Below are 26,139 nucleotides of genomic sequence, written 5' to 3'. Positions count from 1 at the left end.
TATCTATATTAGTAACTCCCTCACCCTTACATGCTTATAGAATCCCATAAATCTGCACTTCGCAAAATAATCCTATCACCCTCCAAGTTCAGCTATCTGCATCGAATAGACTTATGCTCCCAAGCTACTGATCGTCACCAGAGAAATCGAAAACTTCACAACCCACGTGCAGGCCATGATCGTGTAAAGAAGACACTACATGACACTTATTATACTCTGTCCGAAATTCTGTGCCTTCATAAGTGGACTTCAATCGTCTTGACACAATTGAAGTATCCGCGTGTGTTTCCAGGGGTAATGCATGGAACTATCACATTTGAAATACCCCGTTAATAGGTCGGTGAGGTATAGGGAAACAAAATTGGACACTTAACACATCACATGGAGTCCCTTATTCCATTTGAGTTATGAGGACAGATTGTGACCCCTGGTTGTGACCACACAACGAGTCCTTCAAGATGTGAACCTGTCCTTGATTAAGCTGGTTGTACGGCCATCTAGCAGTGCCCAAAGGGAGTCCATTAGTCACTGCTCTGCCCGTACCTGAGTGGCCCATATCATGCCTCGTTAGCCTGGCCATTCAGACTGCCACCTACTTATAATAGGGGTCTACACAGTTATATATGGAAGGGTTCGCAAAAATCTTGGATTTACTCCATTAGAGGTCCTTCACAGGAATACCTCAATCCAAACAAATTTTAACCCAATATGCCTGGTGCATTTGTCATTATTTACTACACTAACAAATCAAGTTTTGTCACAATCCTGTTTTATTAGCAGGGTCAAGGAAAAATTCAGCCTGAGCAAATAGACCTCAGGGGAAAGGTTGGACAAGCCAAGTCACTTCAAGGGCCTAACAGTTGATTCAAATATCCATGTGGTGTGTGCATGGTGTTTTGGATATAATTTCTTTGGCTTCGACTCTAGGATTAACTAGTTTATGTTTTCATATCTTAGTGGTAAAAGTCTTTGAGAAAATGTTGGGACAATACTAATTCCTTGCAGGACATTCCTGTAACACAGTCCAACATGCAGATCTGATGCCATCTCGTCTCCCGCTGGTCAAATGTCACATCCAGATGGTCTCACTTGCTGCGGAGGCAACGTCCAAACTAGTCTCAGTGTCTGTCTTCAAGGCCAACTCCGATACTCCTATCATCTTCAAGACCATAATTTCTCCATTAAGGAGCAGTCTATAACTGTCTCTTCACAGAACTTGGGGGGCAGTTAGTTTACATTGTGAAACCCAGCTGTATCGCCGAGACCAATATTGGTTACTTATAGTCATAGTCATAGATCAGTCATGCGGACTAGGGCCGGACTCTCTTTCCAGGGGACATTTTTTACTGTTACACTGTCACCCTCAAGCTGGTTGGAGAGGTATGACGAATATAAAGTTTGTGGTCCTGCCTGAATACATTGAATATATTGGTTCCTTCATAAACACAAGATAACACTTTCTGTATAAAGTAGAATAGTTTATTAAATCCCTAGATGTTACCTACAAATGATAAATAGTTCTAATTTATAATAAATAGTATAAATTATGAAATATCGTTTAACTATGACACCAGCTGGACTCTTGTTGCATCACAATAATTTCTGTTACAATGAAGCTTCACTAATTTTTTGGCAAAATTTAAGAGGAAGGTGGAAAAAGTGCATTTTAACCTTACACAAAATAGTAAATAAACAAATCAGATACAATATTAACGATTCTGAAATTGACAGATGAAGCTTTTTCAAGTAAAATATATAATTTTTTTAGGCAATAATTACACAAGGCACCATATAACCCAGTTAAGTACAAAATTTGAAGACACAAATTCTCACAGATATGGAAATCCGAAAACCCTTCTGTCCTGTTTTGATTGAAAAATGCATGAAAAACTAAATTTTCAATTGAAATTCAAAACTTCCATTGAAAAGTCATGACTTTTCAATATATATGAAAATATCATACATGATATGAAAATCAAGATTTCTAACTATTATACGAAATTTAAGCTTTCTCCATGAAAATCACAATTATTCTCTTTCAAAAACAAAAAATGCATGAAAAACTAAATTTTCAATTGAAATTCAAAACTTCCATTGAAAAGTCATGACTTTTCAATATATATGAAAATATCATACATGATATGAAAATCAAGATTTCTAACTATTATACGAAATTTAAGCTTTCTCCATGAAAATCACGATTGTTCTCTTTCAAAAACAAAACTTCTGACACTTCCACAGGGGATTCATAGTACCGGTACCCCTGGCCCACACTGAATAGAAGACAGTGCTGCCATCTTGTTTTTCCAGGGGGAACCAAACTGGAACTGCGGCATGATTTAGTACATACTACAACAGTGGTACAGATCAGCGCAGGCTCAGTGTACGAATCTGGTACATTCCGGTTGTGGCAGCGAAAGGGTTAAACAATAAAACATTCTCATTAAATCCATTCTGTTCAAAAAACTAACATTATGAAAATACAAAACTAAGTACAACAGGTGTCTTTTGGATATAGGAATGATAAATATGTTAAAAATCTGGACGGACCCTTTTTCAAAGAGGAGGGGTACTGTGATGAAGCTATAGGTATTTGAAGGCTTTATGCAGAGGGAAACATTGGGGAATGGAGAGGTTTGGAGCAGATAAAACTGGTTGTTAATAAAACATATAATAGATTGTACGGCTGTTTTTAGTTCCTTTATTAGTTTCACTGCTCCGTAACTTTTGGATGCCCGCATCCACAATGGTGTTCAAACTCCAAACGATTATCAGTATCATGCACTAGCCAGACTGTTAACAATAACATGTTTTAGGTCATCACGTAGGAAGGCACAAGTGCTTACTGCCAGCAGTAAGGTTATGGAGCATCAGAGAACCAACTTATTGGAGTGCTTTAAAGGGTAGCTCGTGTCAAATTTCACCATATAATGTTTTAGCTGTTTTTGACAAATGACTACATCACTTTCTCATAAATCGGTAAGGTTTTCGAATCGAAATGCACATTTTCTAGAAATTGATGGTTTAATCCCACCCGGACGGCTCGCTTCGATGCCGTTTTCGTTGATGACGTCACAACATGAACATTTTCGCAGTCGCGGTGGTTTACATTCAGCGATTTTATAATAAATCTAATCAAAAATGGAAAATTTGAGCTTTACATTTGTGATCAACAATTAAAAACGGACGTATTTCCGCAAAGTTGTAAATCACATCATAGTATCACTTTAAGAATGTGTTCTTTCCACTTTCTACAAGAATGTGTTCTTCCATTTTCTACAAGAATGTGTTCATACCACTTTCTACAGGAGTGTGTTCATACCACTTTCTACAGGAGTGTGTTCATACCACTTTCTACAGGAGTGTGTTCATACCACTTTCTACCAAGCTAAAAAGAACATGCCACTACATCCCTGTTTTCTTTTGAAAGTGCTTGAATGCCAAATCTTTGGAGGGTAACTTCAGAACGATTGAGAAGCCTTTCACAGAGAAAATGTATGATAAGGCAAAAAATGTGACAGATTCACTTCAGACAAGGCATCTTCTCTGAAGTAGTTAACTTACAAATATTACAAAACATCTTTCAAATGACACATCGTGAAATAAATTTGATTTTCCCCTAAGGTTGATTATCCATTGACTGTCCTCTTGTGGACTAACAATTCTGTAGGTAAAAGAAGGACAATGTTCATTCGTTACATTTCCAGTCAAAAGAGGAACTGGTCCCACAGCACAGCCCAACAGAAGCCCAATATTAGCAAAACAAAGGTTCATTGTCTGTGTGGCGTGCCACAAGGTCATAAGCGAACACGGAACAGAGAAAAACTGCACAAGTTAACAGTCAATGCATAAGCAGCCTTTTATACAGACCATCTAAAAATTTCTATTATATTACAGCATAAAACAAGGAAGGCATATTCACAGCAGCAGTATCAAAGGCCAATAAGAGTAAATCACTAGTTTAAACATCAACTTGGTCTTAGGACATGAAACCAGACTGCTCAAAAACATGTCACATCTTTTCCTTGGCCCCATGTTCTCCGGTTGACAATCGCACCCCTAATTTTAGGTTCCATGCACTTCCCAATGGTTGATGATAAACAATCAATAACACTTTGATAAGAAACAATGAAGAAACTGTCAGTGGCCTATTAAGCATTAGAAGATCAACAACAAAACAAGATAGATACAAAACAGAACAAGAGGCACATCTACCATTACACTCAGCTGTCTTATGTATATAAAACCTTTTGACTCATAAAATATTTGATACACATGATACATACAGTCCACTATTAGTGGATATTTACATACTCTTGTTTCACTGATCTAAGACTGGTTGATTTATTCTTATGTCTTAGATAGGCGAAATGAGAGTATTTTCAGTGGTATCAGTACAACCCCATTGTACTTGTGCTAAAACAAATGAATTGTAAACTTAATTTTGTGCATTTCTAAAAGAGTTTGTTCATAAATTTCCCAGATTACATGTACATGTAAGACCACGTTAGACAAGAAGCACCTTAACACTTTCCCATTCAGACATTTAAAACCTAATATGTGCTGAAAATTGGCTCTTTTTTACATGTCCTTCAGAATAAAAACACATAAAACATAGTATAAAATAGTACAGCAGCACAAAAACAAATAACTACTGGAATGTACTAAAAAAGGTTCTTCTTTTACAATAATAATCAGAGTTGGCTGGAGGCTGCTACACTACAAAGTCACTGAACATTATCAAAGCACTATTCCTAATCCCAGACATAGCACGCATAATATTTTTTTTTGTTCCTGAGGTTTGATCTGGTTACTCGCACCACAACAGCGAACCGCCACATTTCAATGACGCTTTTGTTTTATTCCGCTGCGCTTTTATTTCCACCAATTTTGCACATAACCTCGATGAGCAGAAATAATTTTTTTTCTGTGGAAATCTACAGAAAGAGCCACGAAAATATGGCGGTTTATCTTCACGAAAAGTCCCTTCTTCTTTTGACAATCTGTGGTTCTTTTCTAACTATCACCTGGTTCTGTGTCCCTAAAATAAAGCAAACTGTTAGAGTATATGTAATCAATTGGACTTGGTTACTAATTAGGAAACATTTTACATACGTGTATTTACTTCTCAACATTACTTATTCTGTAACGGCAATCTGGTGAGAAAGTTGATATATACCCAAATCTCAGTATCAAATATTTTCCTAAGAGTGTCTGGGCAGGCACTGCGCATGGTCAGATCTCCAGTCTCTTCATTCTCGTCTCTTACAACGCTTTCTTGTTATCAAGAAATCCAAAACTTACCATGTTTGGAACGATTCACGTTCTTGTGTATTTCTCAATAAGACTGTCAACGTATGCTATCTGGGAAGCCGAGAGCTTTGGCGGAATTTGACTGGAAAAGAAGAAACAGACATAAGCTTCTTGAGAAATCAGTTCGTATCACAGAAAGGAGATATATTTATGCACAAAATTCAAGGTGTAAGAATCCAGCTGCCTCCAGCAATATGTGGGGATTTTTTATTCCTTAATTCTCCTAGACATGGAAAGAGAAGAGCAACTACCTCCCTTGTGTCAAACAGGCCACTGCCAACCTCAAGAGGATGAACATGCCCCAATCAGGAAGGTGCCAGTGCAACAGACCAGATCAGACACTAGAGCACGTGGCTCCAGGATTGCCACGCTGGGACTTCATTCTACTTACTCGTTTGTGTTATACGCTGGTATCTCTGTTGGTTCGGGCTCCGTCCGGCTAACCGAGGACATTTGGCCGATACTGGAGGCAGATCTGTGGGTCGGAGAATCCCGCAGTTGTGGATTACCCTTCAGAGGTGCAGAGGGTGGAGCAGCATTGTTATTTAACTCAGAATCTCCATTATACTTTCCATAAGAATTCTGGTTCCGAGATGGACCCGAACGATTCCTATTATCCAAAGAGGCAGCCCGTCTATGAGACTGATACAGAGGTTTTTTTGGAGAGGGTTCTGGAATTTCTCGATAAATCCCATTTGCATCCATCACAAGATCGGCGTCAGAGCTCGCAACTACAGGCTCCCCACTCGGGTCATCATAATCCTTATACTGAGGAACATTAGCCTGTTGGACTTGTGGTTCATTGTTCATGACGCCGAAATACGGGTAGTCATCATCGTTCACGTCAACACCATAGTCCCGCGCCACATCTCGCCAATTCACCAACTGGCCTGTTTCGTACATATCTTGTTGTCTTGTGGGTTGGTCGCCCTGTCCTCTCAATCTAGGCGGTGAGGAAGGATGGCGTTCACGTACACCGCTATCTTGACTCTGTTTTGCGGGTGATCTCTGGGGCGTCTGTGACCGTGGTCTTGTCTGCTGCCTCTCTGGTGCTTGATTTCTTTGCTGCATCTCTGGTGTTCTCCGATGGGATGAGGGAGGCCTGCCATCCCGATCTCTTGAATACACAGGACTCTCTGATTCCTCTGCTCTACGCGTCTCGGTATCTGGTCCTGACCCGGAGAATCTCCTGTACTGGCGAGCCCGAGGTACCTCCTTCAACTGCTCATCAGGCGGCGTTACCATGATCACTGGAGGTGTTGTTTGCGGTTGCCTTTGATCCCTGACGTCAAACTGCTCCCGGCTCACATACCTGTCAGATTCTCTATTCGGCATATGATCTCGATACTTTAGGCCTGACTCATGCCTACTTCCAACAGGATTTCTCTCCTCTGACCTTGATGGCCGAGATTCCTCTTCATTCTGGTACATCCGTCGTCTGGGCATAGATTCCCGATTTCTCTGTCGATCCCTAGGCCTATCATTGCTATCATCATTCCAAGCTGATAACGGTGTTTGTTGATACTGTTCCTGATGAACTGCTTCATGTGGTGCATGAACAACTTTGACGGGGGCGGTCCCTCTATGACCAGTAGGTCTGCTATCAGAATACTGTCCACTAGGTCTGGTGGGGGTACTTTCGTCCGACTTTCTCACCCTCATAGCTGCACTCATTCGTGGGGGAAGAGGAGCACTGCCAAACCTTTTCTGCAAAATGTTACGGATATCTGAACTTCTGCTTGGGGTCTGGACATTGGGTTCCTGAGGTGAAGTCCTTGAGGGGGTTGATTCCTGATGTGCCCTTGCTGGGGGACCCCTGTTGGCCAATCGCTCAGCACTGGACGCCCTATATACTGGCCTGCCTGAAGAAGCTGTGGCATCACCACTTGGACCGTTCCTATGATCAACAGCATGATGAGCAGATCTATCACGTGATGAAAGATTCTGTAGTGACCCAAACTGCTTTTGCCTGTGGCGACTCGACTCATCTACTGCCACAGACTTTTCTGGTTTCTCTCCAGAAGCGGAGTGAGTCCTCCTATGACCAAGCTTCGATGACTCCGGCCTCTCTTCCCTAGTACGTCTTGGTGGAGGAGTGTATCTGTGCTCCGAATCGCCCCTTCGCTCATCAGCACTCGTTCTACGAGGCTCCGAGCTTCTTTCCGACGACCTTACAGATTCATCCGATCTCAACCTCACCCGAGAAATCGGCTGAACCTTTGGTGTCTGCATCTTTTGATACAAATGTATAGATTTTTCCATCTCTGAGTCTAATGTCTTACTGACCGCAGAAACTCGCTCAACAACCTCCTCAAAACTCTGTTCCTCAGGTGAAACTCTTGTCAACTCATCAGGCCATGCCTTGTGACTGTATCGATCAAGTTCAGGGTATTTTAGCGACAATTCCGCTAAATCAATTGGCTGCTCTTTCTTTTCTATAACCGGTGGATTATTCTCTGCCTCATGCATTGCATGCTTTGCTTGGATCATGATGCGTTCATGGTGCTGATACCTATTCCCTGGATTAAGACTCGGTCTTTCAGGACTTACTTCCTCGCGTAAATGTCCCTGCACATACCTGTTTGGTTTTTCTGCGATATATTTCGTTGGAGATGACGTTGACTTCCTTTGGTCATCCACATTTCGTGGGTCATGTTTTAGAGTTGATATTGGTGACACGCTCGGTGAACTTACAACATCCGTCATCGCTGCAGCCCGAACCATAGCTGGATTATGTGGATGACCATTAGTCACAACTGATGGGGCACCATTGTTCGATTTAGCAGAACTACCGGAGACTGGAACATTGTGTTTTACCGGAGTACTTGTGACAAACTGGTTTGGTTTCACAGGACTACTCGTAGCAGGCGGGTTCTGTTTCAAAGGACTCCTGCTTGCTGATGTACTCTGTTTCACAGGACTACTCATTGATGATGTGTTCTGTTTTGTAGGACTATCTGGTCTGCTAGACTTTGACGGACTATGCTCTGGGGCGGTTTTCTGTGGTGAGGAATTTCGGCTCGCCCTACTCTCGACTTCACGGCATCTCTGGATGTACTTCGTACAATCCTGGAATTATCAAAATCAACATTTAAAGAAACGGCAAGAAACATTCAATATAGTTCAGCAAAAGAAATTTATGACAAATCTGAGAACTCTGAGAACTATATCATCAAAGTCAAACTTAAGTCAACCCTTTCTCAACACTGATTATATTATTGGCACTTATTTCCTCCAGAAATCTTTGCCCTGACCTGTTGAAGTTGTTTCTTTTCTTCACCAGCAGCAGCTAACTTTTCCTTCAGAGTTGTGTTTTCTTTCGTGAGCGCTTCTAGTCGACCAGGGGTTCCCTCAAGTGCCTGTGATTTCTTCATATTCGCCTGAAATCAGGAGAAGGGGTGAGGTTGAAACCGGTTCAAATCAAATTGATGAAGTATGAAGTCTAATCAAAAAATACTTGAATAGTACCTTTTGTCATAAGCAAAGTTCAAATGTATCACACAAAGAAAGTTGAAGTACATGTATAACCAACCCCTTAAACATATGATCTGAAACCCTAACTGGATAATTGACGCCAAAAGTCAAACAACATTGTTTTCTACAGTCAGAGCAAGGTATGTAGAATGTGTTGAATGATACTATGAATTATAGGCCAATTTGGACACCAGGATCATACCTGCAGTTGATCAGTCAAACTACTATTCTCTCTCTGGAGATTTCCAATCTTCTTCTCCAACGTCTCAATATCTTCTTCCAACTTCTTCATAGTTTGTTTGTCCTTTTTGCGATATTCCTTCAGTTCGTCATTTTCCATTTGGATCGTGTCCATTTCGTTTCTCGTCTCGTTGATCATGGCGTCCATCTCGTTCACCCGATTTGCTATGTTCGTACTCGCCTTGTCGAGTTTCTTCTGAAGGTCCTTGTTGTCGTTCTTTGTAAGTGTGACCATTGATTCTAATTCGTTTATTTTTCGTCTCTGTGCAGCTATCTGTTGAATAAGAACAAATAATCATTTTGATCATGTAGTTGGTTAAAAGTTGGTGTGATCTCAGTACTTAACTCTTTGATGCTACAAAGAGAGTATACTCGGTTTGTGTTTTGATAATTTTTTGGAGGGTCCCTTTAAAGGTAGCTCTGAAAGAGATTTCAAATTACCAAGGATCCTTTCATCATTTTAAAGTGCAAAGATAGGTTTCAGGGGTTAACGGAAGTCCTACTTCCGATCACGTTTATATAGGCCTCACGATAGAGAATGCACTGTAGGCTTCCCCACACTACCATGTGCAAGCAATATGGCGACATTTCTGTATGCACTGCACTACCATGCACCGGTAGTAAAAGGGTCAACTTACCTGCTCTTTCAGAGCCTTCTCCTGGTCATGCCATCTCAACTCAGCATGTTTGAATGCACCACTTGGCGGTTTCGTCTCTGGACTACTGGCAAATAGCGACCCCCGGTCATGAAGTGAGTCCACACTCGTCGAGTTACTCCCCTGGTTGATCATGCCTAACTTTTGATCTAAATTATCCATACTGTGACTCAACCGTTGCACACTTTCCTTAAAACCACTATCTAAATCCAACCGCGGTGAATTATTATCTCTCGGACTCAACGCTGTCGTTTCTACAGCGTCCATTTTCTCTCTCATAACGCCAATTTCAGAGAGAAGCGTGTTCACGATTTCACGTTCTGGCAATACAGCAGTTTTAGCACTGGCCACTTCCTTAGCTAGTTTTTCATTTTCACGTTTTAAAAACTCAACGTCTTCTTCGTATTTCTGAGCCAAGCCCAAACCCATGTTCGAATCGTCACTCTGAACTTGCATTAACATCAGTTCTTGCTCACGATTAATTAATTCATCCCTTAACGTTTTCCCCTGGTGGCCGATGGCTTCAAGCATCGTTAGAAGATCGTCATTACTCATGGATTTACACATGCCAAGACCAGAGTTCGTCTGTCCCGTTAACGTGACATCGCCAGGATTCTCCTCAACACGAGGCGTATTCTGCTGACTGTCAATTTCAAAATGTTCAGACACCTTATTTTTGATTGCCTCGGCTAATTCCGTATCCACGCCACTGTCGGCGATTTCGTCATTTCCTCTCGCGACGTTATACGCGTGGACTGATCCCGACGAAGAGGAGAGCCAATCAGATGTGTCCGTGCGACCAGATCGTGCCGAATTTGGCTGCTCAGTGTCCGACAAGTTTCCATTACCCTGGAAATAGATAGGAAACATATTAAAGGGTTAGTTTTCTTGAGTTTGCCACAAAAGGAAAAATGTAGTTTCCTTGAATAGGCTCTTTGGTCAAGAACAGAAATGCACATTAGTTTAATTTCGATTTGTTATGGAACAAAAAGAGTCATCTGTTGAAAGTGTTAGGAAACAAACCAGCTAAGATTACTATGTATCAAGCACACGTTATCTGAGCATTATCATAGAGAACTATCATTTCACTCATGACCATGTCAATCATCACTTGAACCACCAAGCAATGAAAATACCGTCTCCAATCTTCCAACCTCACCTTTTCATCAAACCCATTGAAATCGAGCCTGTCACCTGGATCCATGGTAGAGTAACCGTTCATTCCTCTGTGACCGTTAATTCTCGGTGACGTCAAACGCGGGGATCTCGCTCTCGGGCTCCCAAGCGGCGATGCAGCCTTCTGGCGTCGAGCCGCTCCTGGCGATCCTAGCGGTGATCTTGAGCGAAAGTCGTCTGCTTCTATCGATGGCGAGTTTCGTGGACTGTAGACATGGTTCACGTTGAAAGACTGTGGGCTGATTGTCCTCTGGGGTGAGGTTGAATGTGTCCTCTCAGATGAGGTCAACTGTGTCCTGCTGGGAGAAGTTGATTGTGACCTCTGGTGCAAGGCTGAATACGTCTGCTGTGGTGTGGTTTCCACAGGTTTCCTTGGTGAAATTAACAGGGAATTTTCCACAAAGTTGTCCCCAGAATCAGTCAAATCGATGATGAGTTCAATATCAGGATTGTGCTCTTGGTTCGTCCTTGGTGATATCGGTCTGTTATTTCTTATATTGGTAGCCGGAGACAACGGCCGGTTAGGAGATGGCACTGGTGATCTCCGAGGTGAAGTTAGAGAAGAACGAGGAGTTGAGCTTGAAGGCACTTCAAATGTTATAGGGTTATCATCAAAGTCCAGTTCTACCTTATTGAGCAGTGAATAGCGTGGAGATGGCCGACAGACTTCGGTAGGGGTGCTGGTCTCTTGACGAGGACTGACAGGCCTATGAACAGGTATTGGGCTGTTTCTTAGGCTAGCTGCCTTGGGTATCGGGCTGTTTCTGGGGCTATCTGTCTTGGGTGCTGGGCTGTTTCTGGGGCTATCTGTCTTGGGTGCTGGGCTGTTTCTGGGGCTATCTGCCTTGGGTATCGGGCTGTTTCTGGGGCTAGCTGCCTTCGGTATTGGGCTGTTTCTGTGGCTAGCTTCCTTGGGTATCGGGCTGTTTCTGGGGCTAGCTGCCTTGGGTATCGGGCTGTTTCTTGGGCTAGCTGCTTTGGGTATTGGGCTATTTCTGGGACTGTCAGTCTCAGGTGTTGGGCTGTTTCTAAGGCTTGTAGGCTTAGGTGAAGGGGAACGTCTCAAATTGTTTGTGTTCAGTAATACTGGATTGTTCAACACTTCTGGGATGCCGTTGGGTATGGTTGAGGTAGGATCATTGGACTTTCCCTTCAATTGACTCTGAAGAAGAAATAATTCATATTGAAGATAAACTGAAGAATACTTGCAGGGTTTTAGCAAGAATAAATAAAGACTATTAAGAGTGTGAAAGCAATACTTTTGCAATCTAGAACTTTGGTGCCAAATTCCGACAATAGTTGCAGCCTCAAATAGTTTAACTAAATATTGTAGTGCTTATTACGCTAAAAAGGCAATGGTACTTCAATGGGTTTGCTGTGTCCAAATTTTCATCAATAAAACTAACCTTCCGTTTGACTAAAGCCAGGTAAACCAACAATGCATGTTCATCGATCGTTCCATCAATTATGTCCACTGGGCTGAAAAGACAAACAGGCTTTAAAATAGACGAAGACCAAGTTCATTATTAAAGAAGTTTATAGTCTGATATCAACAATGGTAGAGTTATCATCCGACTTTTCTGTCCGGAAAACTTTCTGCAGAACTGAAATCTGAGCATTTCTGACCAGTACCCATTTATACACACCTTGGCAAGAGGAAATAACGTTATTTTCTCTTGACCTTGGTAGAGTAAGGCTGACGTTACATAGGCCTCATTCGTTCACTTCCCACATGTCACGTTCCCCTTAATGCGTTCGTTCCTCACTGAATGCATGCCACAAGGCCGTGCATTTACCGAGGAACGTTAAGTAAAGCTGGAACGTGACATGTGGGAAGTGAACGAATGAGGCCTATGTAACGTCAGCCTTAGACAGGAAAGGCAAAGGGACCTGCCTAGTCTCATGACCGCTAGTCAGAGATCAGAGCCACCACTCCACGACGGCAAGCAAGGCACCAAAGAAACAGAAGTAGACACCAAAGTGACATGGTGTCTGTCATGAGAAACTTACTTCAAAATGTCTTTATCGATTCCTAACTGATCTTCAGTGGCCGAGACAGCATTGGATAAATATTCTATAAGTTCCTGTGAATGAAATGTAAAGATCATTGGACACCGACAGGACTCAAATCTGGGGGGGGGGGGATCTAGTGTTAAACTCATCTCTTATTCTGAACAAGGGTTTGACAACGCCTGACACATCACCTGTAACCTTGAGCAAGCCATTTGACATCAATGACTAGTCTGTCCACCTGCCTATACCTGGGCCTGTGATGGACCCTGCTCCCTCGCCAAGTGTAGAGTTACGCCAATTAATCAAGCAGGGTCATTACAACTGATGCAGAGATAATGTAGAGAGAGATATCATTACTTTGACATAAGACTTACCTCTGATTCTTCGACTCTGCAATTTGTACTTATTATTCTTGCCAGGACGTCAGATTTACCAAAACTGGAAAAGACAGGACATGTGTGATACAGTATACAGAGAGCATACTGTAGATGGCTTCAAATCACAACTGACCAGATATGCAAGTTTGGGCTCCAGGCCCCTTATAGTTGCAGGATCTACTGGATTTTGCCTTTGATCACTCACTTGCAAAAGATCTTGTCAGAGTACCTTTGCCTTGCCCTGATGTAGGTGAGAAATGTTAAGTAATTTCAACGTGACCACGACCATGCCAAAATAAGACTCCACGATTATTTTCCCAATCTTAACAAGGTCTAGAAGTAACTTACTTCTTGCCGAGGCTGGCATGGATGTTGAAGGCGAGGTCTGGCTGCTGCTGCTTGCACCAATCAAGGAGGTTACGTTTGGCAACACGGACAGTCCTCTGGGTGGGTGGGCGCTCTAAAATGGAAAAATAAAGGTCTTATATAAATATATATAGGTTTTTTCCATGGTGTAATTAATACATGTACAGCTCCAACTGGAACTTCGAGTTACCTGGCCCTGTAGCTTAATCAGGGTTATAGCCAGCGTTAACTCAACTAAGCCTCATCTCCTTCAGTCAATTTCATCAAGACCAATATTAAGTTTGCAATGGCTCAGCTAACTCCTAAAACAAGATGGTTGTGTTTCCTGTAGCAAGCATCAAGACTGACAAGTTATATTTGGCATTCGTTGACAACCATTTCAAAACTTGGATGATCATTCATTAAAGATAATTCGAATCCCAGTTTGTTTTTGTCACTGTTGGTATAGAAGCAAGTGTATGTATTTGACAAACCTGGTGTATGTATGAAGAAGTTTAGTATAATTCCCCAGAGGACATCCAGTAAGGCTTTCGTGTCTCCTTGAAGTATTTCTGGAAAGAGATGAGTGAAATTATACATTCCTGTTTCATTTATGTATCAATCATGCTATAATTAAGTAGGACCTCCGGGTTGGGATATTCAAAGGGAGATTATTTTACTGGGCAGAGATGAGCATTTTCAGTTTTGATTCACAAGAACATAGGAACTGTAAGTGTAAGAACACCTTGAGGATCATAGGAAGATCATAACATTGCCGACGATGGTTTGATTCTTTGTGTTGGGAGGCTTTGAGGACGATTTCTCATGGCCCCATCACAAGGCTGACAAGGATATCTCACAACTGTGCAAGACATCAATTGAAGACTTCATCGCAAAATGTGATATGCCCCATATCCAACATTTCGAAGTCGACCATACCACAGCATTGCCCATATGTGACCCGCTCTACCAAAACTAGGCGCTTGTCGCATCTGAACTTGACAGGTTGATACGGACTTGTTGTTCATTTCCCTATTGTAGACCTTTTGTGAAATGTGACCAAATCAGTTTGTAATAGATTTCACAAAAGGTCTACAATAGGGAAATGAACAACAAGTCCGTATCAACCTGTCAAGTTCAGATGCGACAAGCGCCTAGTTTTGGTAGAGCGAGTCACATATGATGTCTGATCTAAGCCCTGAGGATGAAGTCATTTATATTTGTCAGCCCCTGAATGACAGCATTTATCAGTCCCAAGGCTGAAATGTCCTTCAGTGCCCTTTAAAAGGTTCAACCATACTTTAGAAGTTGGCAATATATTTAACTTCAAAATCATGCACAGTCACATTTCACAAGTGTAGAAGGTTTTATGTGCCTAGGAATTCTAATTCTCATGATATATGAGGGACCCATATCGTGATAATTCATAGATTTCCAGTTCATTTAAACCAAATTATCCAGTTATTTCAAAAGCACGCTTGTGGGTTAACAGACGTCCTGGCCCAATTTCAGTATAAATCATGACCGACCCTTTCAATACATGTCCAAAGAAAATACTGAGAGATTAACAGCTCTGGACTTATAATAATTTGCGACCAGAAATATGAGCTTTCTTTGCAAACATTATACACTTGTCGAGATTAACAATGTGAAAAAAATTACTACTTTCTGTGAAATTTTACACAAATCATGTGGGCAGACAACTTGTATTGTGGTTTATACAAGAGGTTTGTGTTAAAAAACCTGTACCCCACTGCGGTCTAAATAAGCTCTTTGACCACTGTGACATTGAGTATATAGAGGCGGGCCTATGTATAACGTCTGAAAGCATAATTCTCAGTTGGAAATTACAGGGTCTAGCGGCATTTCATGTAATACTTGAAAGCATCCCGACAGGAAATTCCCCCTTCTCACCGACAATATCAGTTTTTAACTTCGGTTTACTGGATGTTTTGTGTGTAAACCTGATGTCGTTGATGAACAAATGCATTTTCTGTTGGAGTGAATTCGAATATCATGCCAGTGGTGTTGGTATTATGTTCAGGGCAAGAAGTTATCAAAGGCAAATTCTGTTGGTTCCCAACCCCGCTCCTCTTGCCTTGCTGCCCTACAATTTTCATCTTGCTCCACTGCAATCTTTCTATGAAATGATATTTCCAAGTAATGAATGCCTTTTTACAATCTTGCGCCAAGCACTGCACAGCCCCTCAAGGAAAGTCGGTCTAGCCTAGAAGCGTGACAGCATTGGGGAACTTGTTCAACAGCTACTGACAAATAATGAAGTCAGTTCTTTTGGAACATGATAGTGTCCTCTTCACATGTATTATGGATGCACTTACCAATCTATTTCCTCTATATAAATTTTGTACTATCAACAAATACTATCAGAACACCCATAGCACTTGGCCCAAATTCAACCTTGCCGTAATGCAGGATATTTTTCCAGCAAACCAAACAGGGGTATAATCCGATTTTTCATACAAATTCAAATGGGGATTTATTTTTCCTCTACTGTGCACTCTATCGCACCCCCGGGCAAGAACCATCAAAATACACCACTAATAGTAGGCAAACACTGAAGACTGTAAATCAGTATTTTGCCATCAGGAATCTTCCTGTACAAAACAGATCATCAAATACGCGTACATATATTTGAATTATGAATGTCGGTTGCGATTCACCCATGTTTTGGTAGGGTGCCACATAATTCATCACAATTGTCGGGACACAAAATCATAGGCGGAACATTTTTTGAACTATTTGCGCTCCAGGCCAAGGAAAAATAGATAAGTGCCAAGTGGTATGTTTCGGATAAGGTAGGACGTACCAAGTTCTAAAATAAAGAACAGTTCCGTCGGGGTACAGAACTGTTTTCTAAAGGTGAATTCACCTTGGAAAGTACTAAAAGTATTAAACATGTGCGAGTTTCAAAAAGTGAAAACTGTCAGACACTTTTATAAAACACTTCAGTGAAAAAGTTCTGTGAAAAATCTATTCCACATATCTTTGAGGTTTATCACTAAACAGTAACACATGGTACCCAAGCTATCATTTTATTGCAGTCACTGCGATAAAACTCACTTGTCTGCAGATATCGAGTCTGAAAGCAGTTCTTACAGACGAACCAAAGGTACCTTTATTAGGCCACAAATGCAAACACAAGATCAATTTATACCATTAAAGTAAGGCTTAAATCAGTAATTGATCCATGTAGCATTCAACAGAACATGACATTTATCATGACTAGCCTGATTAGAAACAGCCCCAGCAGACTGTGTAACATGTATTTAAGCAAAAGATAATTGGCAGGTGATAAATCACCATGACTGAGTGGATTATATGGAATACGGAACAAGCCAGTTATAAAATTTTCAAATCAAATGTGTAAAGTTGATGGAGATTGTGGATCAATCGGAAGGGCTATGGTCAGACGGATCTGGGCGGTCCTTATTCTTCAAGCTCTGCATGCACTATTGACTGAGTGTGTTGTTTACCCCTACATGTATGAATGATTGGGGGCTGACTGGGGCAAAGAGAGACCTCGTGACCACGTCTGGAGGGAGGAAGAAAAAAAGACCAACTTGGGCACAGATCACTGCTGTCAGCTGCCATAATGCCCGATGACCTTTTTGAATGGTCTCTTAAATAATACTATAAAAAGCATTCAGTAGCTAGACTCCATCTTCAGTTCTCAAAGCGCCAAGCAAACAAACCACTTTTGTTGCTGCGGCAATGGATTCGAATTGGGCAAAACAGGTTTTGCCTCTGTTTCTCTTGCTTTGGGGCGATGGATGTACAGGTTCATGTAGAATACAAGATCACAATGATTCATCTACATGTAGTGCTCAACATATTTCAAGGCTAAGCCATACCTGCACCAAATGGAAGTATATTTTTCAAAATTTAATTAACTACACAGGAATTTATGATGTGATCTACAACAGTGTAGAGGTTGCCTAGCAACAACTTCTGAATAGCTTTTTTCCGACTATTTAAACAGGAAGGCCTATGAATGATGAGATTGCTCACCAAATCAATGATTGAAGTCTCAACCATACAAATCCAGACGGTGATAGCTGTACAAGCTACAAGTTTTCGGTCACTGTTCAGCCAAATTTACCAGTACCCTAGGGGAAGGACTGATGCCCAAACATTGCTTCTACAGAACAGAAATGGTTTCAGGAATTGATACCGAACTGGAAGGAAGAGGTATTGGTTGTTTCACCCATCTGTTTCACTGAACAACGTGAGGATGAAGCAAAAATGTTGGCCAAAACCAAGGCGGCAGCCAAAGTTTTGAGCGAAACGACAGTTCCACCCGAGCAGAATTGGGTCAACTAATACTGACACTAGTGACTAATACTGACACTAGTGACTAATACTGACGCTAGTGACTAATACTGATGCTAATGACTAATACTGGCGCTAGTGACTAATACTGACGCTAGTGACTAATACTGACGCTAGTGACTGATACTGACGCTAGTGACTAATACTGACGCTAGTGACTAATACTGACGCTAGTGACTAATACTGACGCTAGTGACTAGCAGTGTAATACTGACGCTAGTGACTGATACTGACACTAGTGACAGTGAGGTACAAACTAAACATATAGCCTTTTTTACTGGTTCCATTCCATACATAATGGAACACTGTATTCTAACCAAGGTGTTTTCAAACACGCATCATGAGCATTGATTTCCAATTTGCCAATCGGTATTCATTTACGGGAAAGCAGAAAGGCACAACCGTCCAGCTTACCATGGGCTCCTACAGAAATCTTTACTCCATTCCGGTAGAGAAGGTCAAGGACACCCTGCAACCGCTGGATAGCAATCTTTTCTCTTGAAGCCTGAAAGGAACAGAAAAATGAAATCATGTTTTTGTTGGTTGATCGAAAACAAACCTGCGGCTGCAACTTATGACCCGCCCATTATGAGAGCTTATCATGAATTTGAGGTGTTTTGCTGAAGGACAAACAATACCCACCTGGTGACTAGTCAATATTTATGACACTTTTCAAGCAAATGCATAAATACTGCATAAATCACTGAATAAACTCATGGAAGATGGAGAGAATGGATAAGGTATGTAGATTTCATAATATAAAAGCTTTTATGTATACCGACTTGAAAAGGTGCAGTGGAACCTCCCTTAGCGGACACCTCTCTAAGTAAGGAGATCTTCTCTATCAAGGACAGTTTTGGTCTCAAATTACTAATTAGTTGTTTCCAATCCTTTCGCACTGACCTCTCTAATCAGGACACCTTTCTACCCTTTGTCAGTCCTGAGGGTGTCCTTCGCTAGAGAGATCCTACTGTATTTGGGAATGAAAAGCAAGAGATATTTCTCAGAATTCAGCCATTACAATGAATTTATGCACTAAATGGGTGCCACCAGGCAATATCCTGGTGATCGCTGAACCAGTGTTCGGGGCTAACCCTAAAAATTGGCAACCAACTTGAAGTAGACATCAAACCTGAGAGAATTGGGCCGAGACTTCAACAAATTACCGAACATTCATGATCTGTGTTCCATTGAAAGAGTTTGCACCAAAAGCAGTATACTCAGGACACAGTATGACAGATTTAGGATTATCGGGACCTCAAAATGATAATGCCATGGGCAATTAACAACATCAATTGATAAAATACCTTGCCAAATATTTGAGATCAGAATTATCAAAAGCTTTCAAGGGATGCAAATGTAAATAAATATGAAGGAGACACAAGCATAGAGTACAAAGCTAGAGATATTTTACAATGGCCGTCCTAAATATTCCAGATAATGTCCCTGTAGAATAGTGTCCTCATTCCAATCAGAATTGGACTTGAGTGCCAATCAATAGTCCATTTTCTGTCTAAGACAAACTAGGGTGATGAATGTTTCAAGGAAGAGAAACGACACTTTATCGAAAAGCGAGAAAGCGAGTACTTCAAGTCATGCGAGTGGTTTCACCTGAATAACACATTTATAGCCCCACAGTCACAGATAGATAAGACTTATTCCTTTACTGGCACAAAGGGTGTTAATGTGCTTTTAAGCTATGTATAGTCACATAGGCGTGTGTTGGACTAGGCCTTGCCCAGACCTGCGATCTCGACACAGTGGGTAAAACCCCCAAAGATCAGCGTTTGAATAGCTGAGGGGAAGTGGCTTTTCATTCCTGACCACGCTAAATCGAGTTATCCATTCCTTTGTCAATAAGAGGTGTTTACAAATAGATGAAATTTTCACAAGAATGCCACGCAAATTCACAAACCTGAGAATTGAAATTTGAGAAAGAACACCAATGAATTGAAGTGTTAGAGTCCCACTTTTGACAAGCCTGGGCCGGATTTAATACATATTGTGAATGACTAATGGCCTGTGTTGACAAACTAATGTGATGTAAGATCAACTTGGACAGGTAGACAAGACAAATAGTGTACATGATTAATCCAGACTTTCAATGGACAAATTAAACATATTCATTTTAAACAGTTTATGGCGTTTTGGCCTGGTGCCATATTTTATTCATAAACCTGATATTTTTTAATTTGAAAATGTAAGTGAAATGATTGACTTTAATTGTCTTTGCCTGCGGTACGCCTCTCGTCCCTTATTTCACTCACCTGAAATTTGTGATCGTCCTTGCTGTCGGGGTAGAGGATCCCAATCAGGTGATAGAGGGTCACACCATCTTGTAGCTCTGTCAGGTTGGCGATGTGCAGGTCCTCCTCGTTAAGGATCGAGTTGAGCCAAGCATGGTAAAGCTGAAATGATACAAATTTCATGAGAGAAAAAATGACGTGAAATATTTGCTACAGATACAGAATACAGAGGTGGAAAAAATCTTGACCACGAAAATTTTTTTAAATCATTGAAATTGATCAGGAGCACTAAAAATCTCTAAATTATGCATTAACCGCTGCAGCACCACCTGAGTGGCTGAATATTTGTGGGTCTGGCCTTTTCTTCTGACAGCGATATCTATGCTGTAGTATACTACTACCCCATGGACTGGACCAAGAGTCACGACTGTGTCTATCCAGGGCTCAAATTTGATGCCAAAGCAGTAAAGTGCCCTCCGAAATGACCTTTGTGCCCTCTCAACTCTTCTTCACATATTTTCAATACCAAGGCCAAAATTAGCTCAAAGACGGATGCATTTGAAATAATTTCTGAATTCGAAGCCTGCCAATCTTTGTTATCCGACTGAACAAATGCTTCCATTTAATTCATAATCAATAATAAAGTAGACCACATTTTCATAAATTCTGATTTATGTTCTATTCAATAATTTACAATAGGATGACATTTGTTGGCGACAGTCACTGACAGGAGGACGTTCAATCTATATATGATTTATTCAAAAAATTTCTTGAATGCAGGTTGTTCTGTTAACACAACAGTGCGTCAACAATCGGAAAATACATGTAAGACCCTTCTGTCATGTCTGTCTCAGCATTTCCACCCTTTTCAATCAGATTCAGACAAATAGTATGAAATAACACAGAGAGCAAGAGGATTGGAGACAGATCTATGCATGCAGCAAACAGCAAATATGGACCGACAGACACAACCGTATGCCAACATTTATCAAATCCAGAGAGCTTTCCTTGAAAAAAGAATTCGAGCTCGCATATCTGTCTTGAAATCAGCTTCTGATATCTCAGCACCACAATGAATCGAGATATAGACCTGCTTGACGCTTATCAAACATAAGCTACGCGTATCCTACACAAGATGAAGATAGGGCTATTGATCCATGGGGAGTGAATGAAATGAGAAGCCAGAACGTGATGGGGTCTTGCCAATAAACTGTTGGTCTCGATCATTCACCAATCCGAAATCGCAAACCAAAACAGCACAGCAGATCGAGTAATTATCTGCCTTCAACATGACTGCCGTAGATCTCTACCTTCAAATGCAAAACTGAGGGGGTGACACAATTCCGACATCAGCGACTGTCATGATAAATGTCCCGATTATATGAAAATACACCTGTTCTCGCAAGATTGATAAGTTTATTGATCGAAGAGCAGGCAATGCAGCCGTGGACAATGATGAATGAACCCATGGGAACCTAGAGGACAGGTCGTACTATTGTCACGTGTTTTATACCAAAACACCTGCCGGAATTCCCATTTGGGTTCGAACTGAAAAATAACATGGAGCTAAAGTTACCATAACAGTTCTCGTTTTCTTGAGATTGTTTTGTTTTCTGGTACAGTATCTGGAGCGTTTGTCTGGGAGTTGGAGTCAAGAGTCACACCACATATTTTGTAATAACTAGGACTGCCTCAGACAGTCTGTATCGGTTCACAGAGAAGTACTGATCGGACATCGGACAAAATCCTATAAACTCTCCAAGACTATTGATCTTGGAGTTCCAAATGGCTCTGAGTAAAGGAAAGCCCCTGAAGCTTTTCCCTATCTGGATCACATTCCTGTTAGAAGCTCCCCTTCTTCGGACATTGTGCTCCCCAGGTACAGAAGGTCTCACTTCATCAAGTTCTTGCTCGTTGATATTTTCTGAGAACACTGCAAGATTACCCCTCTTGCCCCGGCCTGGAGTGTCCACTATGGTAATAACATTAACAAGACATCTCATCATCATGATATCAAGCTCAGGACAAATTGACTCGCATTCCTATCTCACATGGTGACATTACTGACAATACAAGCCATTTGCCCAAGGCCATTTGCCAAAATCATATGCTTTTCTTGTGCCAAACATCTTCTTATAATACTATCAGACATATTCATAACTGAAGTTATGACCTGCATTCCTATCCCACAAGAGGTCAATACAACACTATCCATCACCAAAATCATTAGAGTTATTTTCTTACAGGGGGAAATATTCTCTTATACATGTACACAATCAGACATATTCAATTCAAAAGTTCATAACTGAATTTCTGAAGCTACCAATTTCCTTTTCAATGCGCTTATAGATATAATGTCTCTTTCTGAAGGTGATAACCGAAATAGGCCAAGTAAAGGCAAATGTGTAATCAAAGAAACTTGTGAAGTGTGAGGTGACAGAAATAAACTTCAGGACAAAAGTTATAGAACTTGTAAAAAGAAAATTTGTGGTATTGGATGGTCATGATCATATACAAAGAATCAAATCTACAGTACCACTACCACAAATCAAATTGTACTTACTTTATTAAAGACCTTGCTTGAAGTTTTTTTTAATGAATATTTTTAGTGAGCACTGAGATTAAGCATGTGTTCACTATTAGATTTAGAATTCAAAAGAAATATTTTAGCTGCATTAGGCGGATTTCCAAAAAAAATGTAACACTAAACTTTTCATACTTTGTACAGCTACAGTGCAACATTAAAAAAGACTATAAGTACACATACATGTCTCTAGTGAACTACCATTTTAAGACTAAAACTGTTAAAAAGGGACTCCAGAACTTATGGTCATGACTCAAAGCATTTTCCCATTCGATTTGTATGTCCAACATGTTTTTCAAGTACATGCATCAATTAATAGAATTGTTATGAATGATATCACATGTATAATCTTAACTTGAAAAACATAACAGCAAGCAAAATAAATACAGTTTTGACATTCATTGAAAGGTGGGATATTAGAAAAACAGCAGGCCTAAGATTGTTCTAGGGCATGAACAAGTCATGATTACAGTGCTATTTTGATAGTTGGTCAAGAATAAGTTGCTTGGAACAAGACTTCTACCTTGGACAACAATAAGGGAATTTACTTCTTATCGACTCATATTTTTACTGTAATTTATTTTGTATTATTGTATTTGTAGTGTATGCAAAAGTAAGAGGTTTCGTTGTATCAAAATTTTCAGGATCTTCTTTCTATATGTTAGTCCAAACTGTTGTGTGACACTTAGTCCTGGCACAAAAATGATTGGGCATAAAAATGAATGATATTGGGACAGGTCAATGTACTTTTTAGAAAGGGCAACTGAAAAGTAGAACATGCCATTATTTTACGATATGGTATCACTATCAGCTAGGACATCCTTTTGAAGATATAGAGTATAAAAGTTAATCTCTGCTTGTGAGGTGATCTCAACACCACTCAGTGATATTGATTTTTCACCAGTTTGGTGATGGTGCTACACAACTAACAATTCTTAATGCCTGGATTGGCATCTGGGACATTAACAATACATACAAAACATGAGTTTGGCTAAAAAATATTTCAGCACTATCTCGACTATTCAAGGAAGGACCATTACATGACACCAACAAGTCTCAACTGCATGACTTTGTGAATGTGAGCCAACCTGCTATCCATACTTTCAAAACTTGTTTGTTGGCAAAGCCAAAGAAAAACATGGTAAGAACTGCAAAAATTGCCTGAAAAAATGATAAATTGCATTGTTTTACAATTCAACAAGCACCAGGGAAAACAATACCCTACCTGAATTGAATAATCACTGACCAACTGTCGGCTCGGCATGGTCAAGTTTCGTTGCAATATTATCAGAAGCTTCAACAGTTGTTAGACATTGCAAAAAAGAAAAAAATCCTCCAAGTCCAATGTTCAAATTTCATTCACCCTTTTGTGATGGTTCAAAGTTCCAGTTCGATTTATAATTGAAATCATAAAGGATAAATAGCCAAAAACAACGTCAACGTGAGTCCTCCCAATAAATTCTAACATGGCCTCTTCCTCGTCATGCAAAAAGAAATTTCAAAGCTTCTTGCACCAGACGTGCCTTTTTCCCATTTGTGGTGAAAATGGCCCAGTCACAGATATCACAGTCAACAAAAGTCACAGACGCCAACTTGTCAGAACAAGAAATGAGATGCTCTCAACAGTAAACAATTGTATTCCCTTGACTTGCATAGTGACCGCTTGAACCGTCTTTAAATTCAAAACTATGTGACCGTCAATTAGTCATGGTTGGCCGACAACACTGAGAACAATTTATTGACAAAGGGATGTGATATGATGCCGCTATAACTCTTTTATTTGCAGTCATTTAACTGACAATGGGACATGATAGAACAAGCCCTGTGGAGTCATGCGATGTGTGAGTTCAACTTCAAAACACAGACTATTTATCTGAAAACAAGGTTCTTAAATAACACATGACAAACAAAATCGTCTCCATTATCATCGGCAAACTCTCAACATCCTCATCAACAGTGAACTGATGAAAATCTGGTTCAGTTCGTTTCTGACATATTTCATTACGACACAATTTGTCAGATTTAAAAAAATTAACTTAAAATATTTTACAAGAAAAGTAGTAAGCACATGTAGTACTAGAATTTCTTCAGATGAGGAATATTTATGCCCTGTTAGTGTTAGCCTGTAGCCATAGGCATATCTCCCTGCCCCCCCCCCCCCCCCCCCCGGCCGGCCAGCCCCAGGCCAGGCCAAGGAAGGTCAGGCTGTGACTGTGTTTGTCTGTGCTTGGAGTCCAAGGCAAGGTCTGTGACTGCGATGTGAGCTTTGGCTGCCTTCCCCTTGGTCATAGCTCATAGCTGTAGCATCAATCCCCCCCCCTCACAACTGCCCAATCATTTGAGAATAAAAGCATCATTTTTGAGACAGTTAGATGATGTCATACATGAGCAAATCACAACAAATGAACTGCTAATGTAAACATTGGTGTGCATCTGTCATTCTGTGTACATGGTATTGATGTACACTGACGTCACTGTACATTTCATGTCATATGTACCGGTACCAGTACACATGAAAAGTGAAACACGCATTTACGAGGTTGCAAATCGGAGGATTTCTTAAAATAAGGTACCTACTTGTACAACAGAAATGCCTCTACCCGACATCTTTGATTTTAAGTCTATTCATGCAGTATGAGGCGCATTAAAGACGAAAATGTAGAGCACGAAATTTAAAGTCGATATACCAGAGCGCCATTAGCGGACAGCATTATGGGACAGGTGGACGATGACGCGAGTTCCGTTCAATTCATGTTGATGTTCAATCTTGACACTAGAGGCGCTGATTTCGTATACTTCGTCCCCAAAAGGGACGAAGTGCGAGGTGCCTATTGCGAAAATGATTGGTTGACGAAACAATGGCCTGATTGGCTAGCCTTGTGACGCCAAACTATTTTTACACCGAGGGGTTTCCTGCCGAAATCCCAGCAGTCGCGGATTCATACCGGTGATAAACCATTCAATGGGAACTCAAGTTAATGTGGTCATCTGGGGATGTGGATTCATACTGGTGATAAGTCATTTAAAGGGAACTCAAGTTAATGTAGTAATCTAAGGAATGTGAACTCAAGTTGATTGGTCATCTGAGGGATGCAGATTCATACTGGTGATAAGTCATTCAATGGGAACTCAAGTTAATGTGGTCATCTGAGGTATGTGGATTCATGCTGGTGATATTCCAGTGATAAACCATTCAATAGGAACTCAAGTTAATTTTTTAACGTGATAATCTGAGGGATGTCGTGGATTCATACTGGTGATAAACCATTCAATGGGAACTCAAGTTAATGTGGTCATCTGAGGGATGTGGATTCATACTGGTGATGAACCATTCAATGTGAACTCAAGTTAACGTGGTCATCTGA

General features: G+C 40.8%; 1 protein-coding gene across 2 annotated transcripts; it reads right to left on the bottom strand.

The window, feature by feature from the left end:
* Positions 1–1,475: 1,475 nt before the first annotated feature.
* On the bottom strand, positions 1,476–25,478 carry LOC135487207 (uncharacterized). Of its 2 annotated transcripts, none has more exons than XM_064770712.1 (15): positions 25,352–25,478; positions 20,212–20,352; positions 18,359–18,449; positions 14,089–14,166; positions 13,598–13,709; positions 13,247–13,310; positions 12,870–12,943; positions 12,266–12,338; positions 10,843–12,021; positions 9,666–10,532; positions 8,990–9,301; positions 8,568–8,693; positions 5,705–8,382; positions 5,305–5,395; positions 1,476–5,041 (listed from the first exon to the last, which is right to left on the bottom strand). In XM_064770712.1, the coding sequence occupies exons 1-14, from the start codon at positions 25,379–25,381 to the stop codon at positions 5,320–5,322; spliced, it is 5,901 nt and encodes a 1,966-aa protein (XP_064626782.1). In that variant the 5' UTR covers positions 25,382–25,478; the 3' UTR covers positions 1,476–5,041; positions 5,305–5,319. The 2 variants fall into 2 exon arrangements, with proteins under 2 accessions (XP_064626782.1, XP_064626773.1); XM_064770703.1 differs by lacking the exon at positions 25,352–25,478 and adding an exon at positions 24,000–24,060.
* Between the last annotated feature and the right edge of the window lie 661 nt (positions 25,479–26,139).

This window comes from Lineus longissimus, chromosome 1 (genome assembly GCF_910592395.1).
Source record: "Lineus longissimus chromosome 1, tnLinLong1.2, whole genome shotgun sequence".
NCBI lineage: Eukaryota > Metazoa > Nemertea > Pilidiophora > Heteronemertea > Lineidae > Lineus > Lineus longissimus.
Note: the sequence above shows the minus strand (reverse complement) of the source record. Positions and strands in the feature narration are given on the sequence as shown.

Coding starts and splice junctions, on each gene's coding strand:
- LOC135487207 (XM_064770703.1), bottom strand. CDS start 24,038: ATGCCGAGCCGACAGTTGGTCAGTGATTATTCAATTCAG. Junction 14,167..18,358: donor GATTTCTGTAGGAGCCCATG/GTAAGCTGGACG, acceptor ATCTCTTTCCAG/AAATACTTCAAGGAGACACG. Junction 8,383..8,567: donor AAAAGAAACAACTTCAACAG/GTCAGGGCAAAG, acceptor TGATAATTCCAG/GATTGTACGAAGTACATCCA.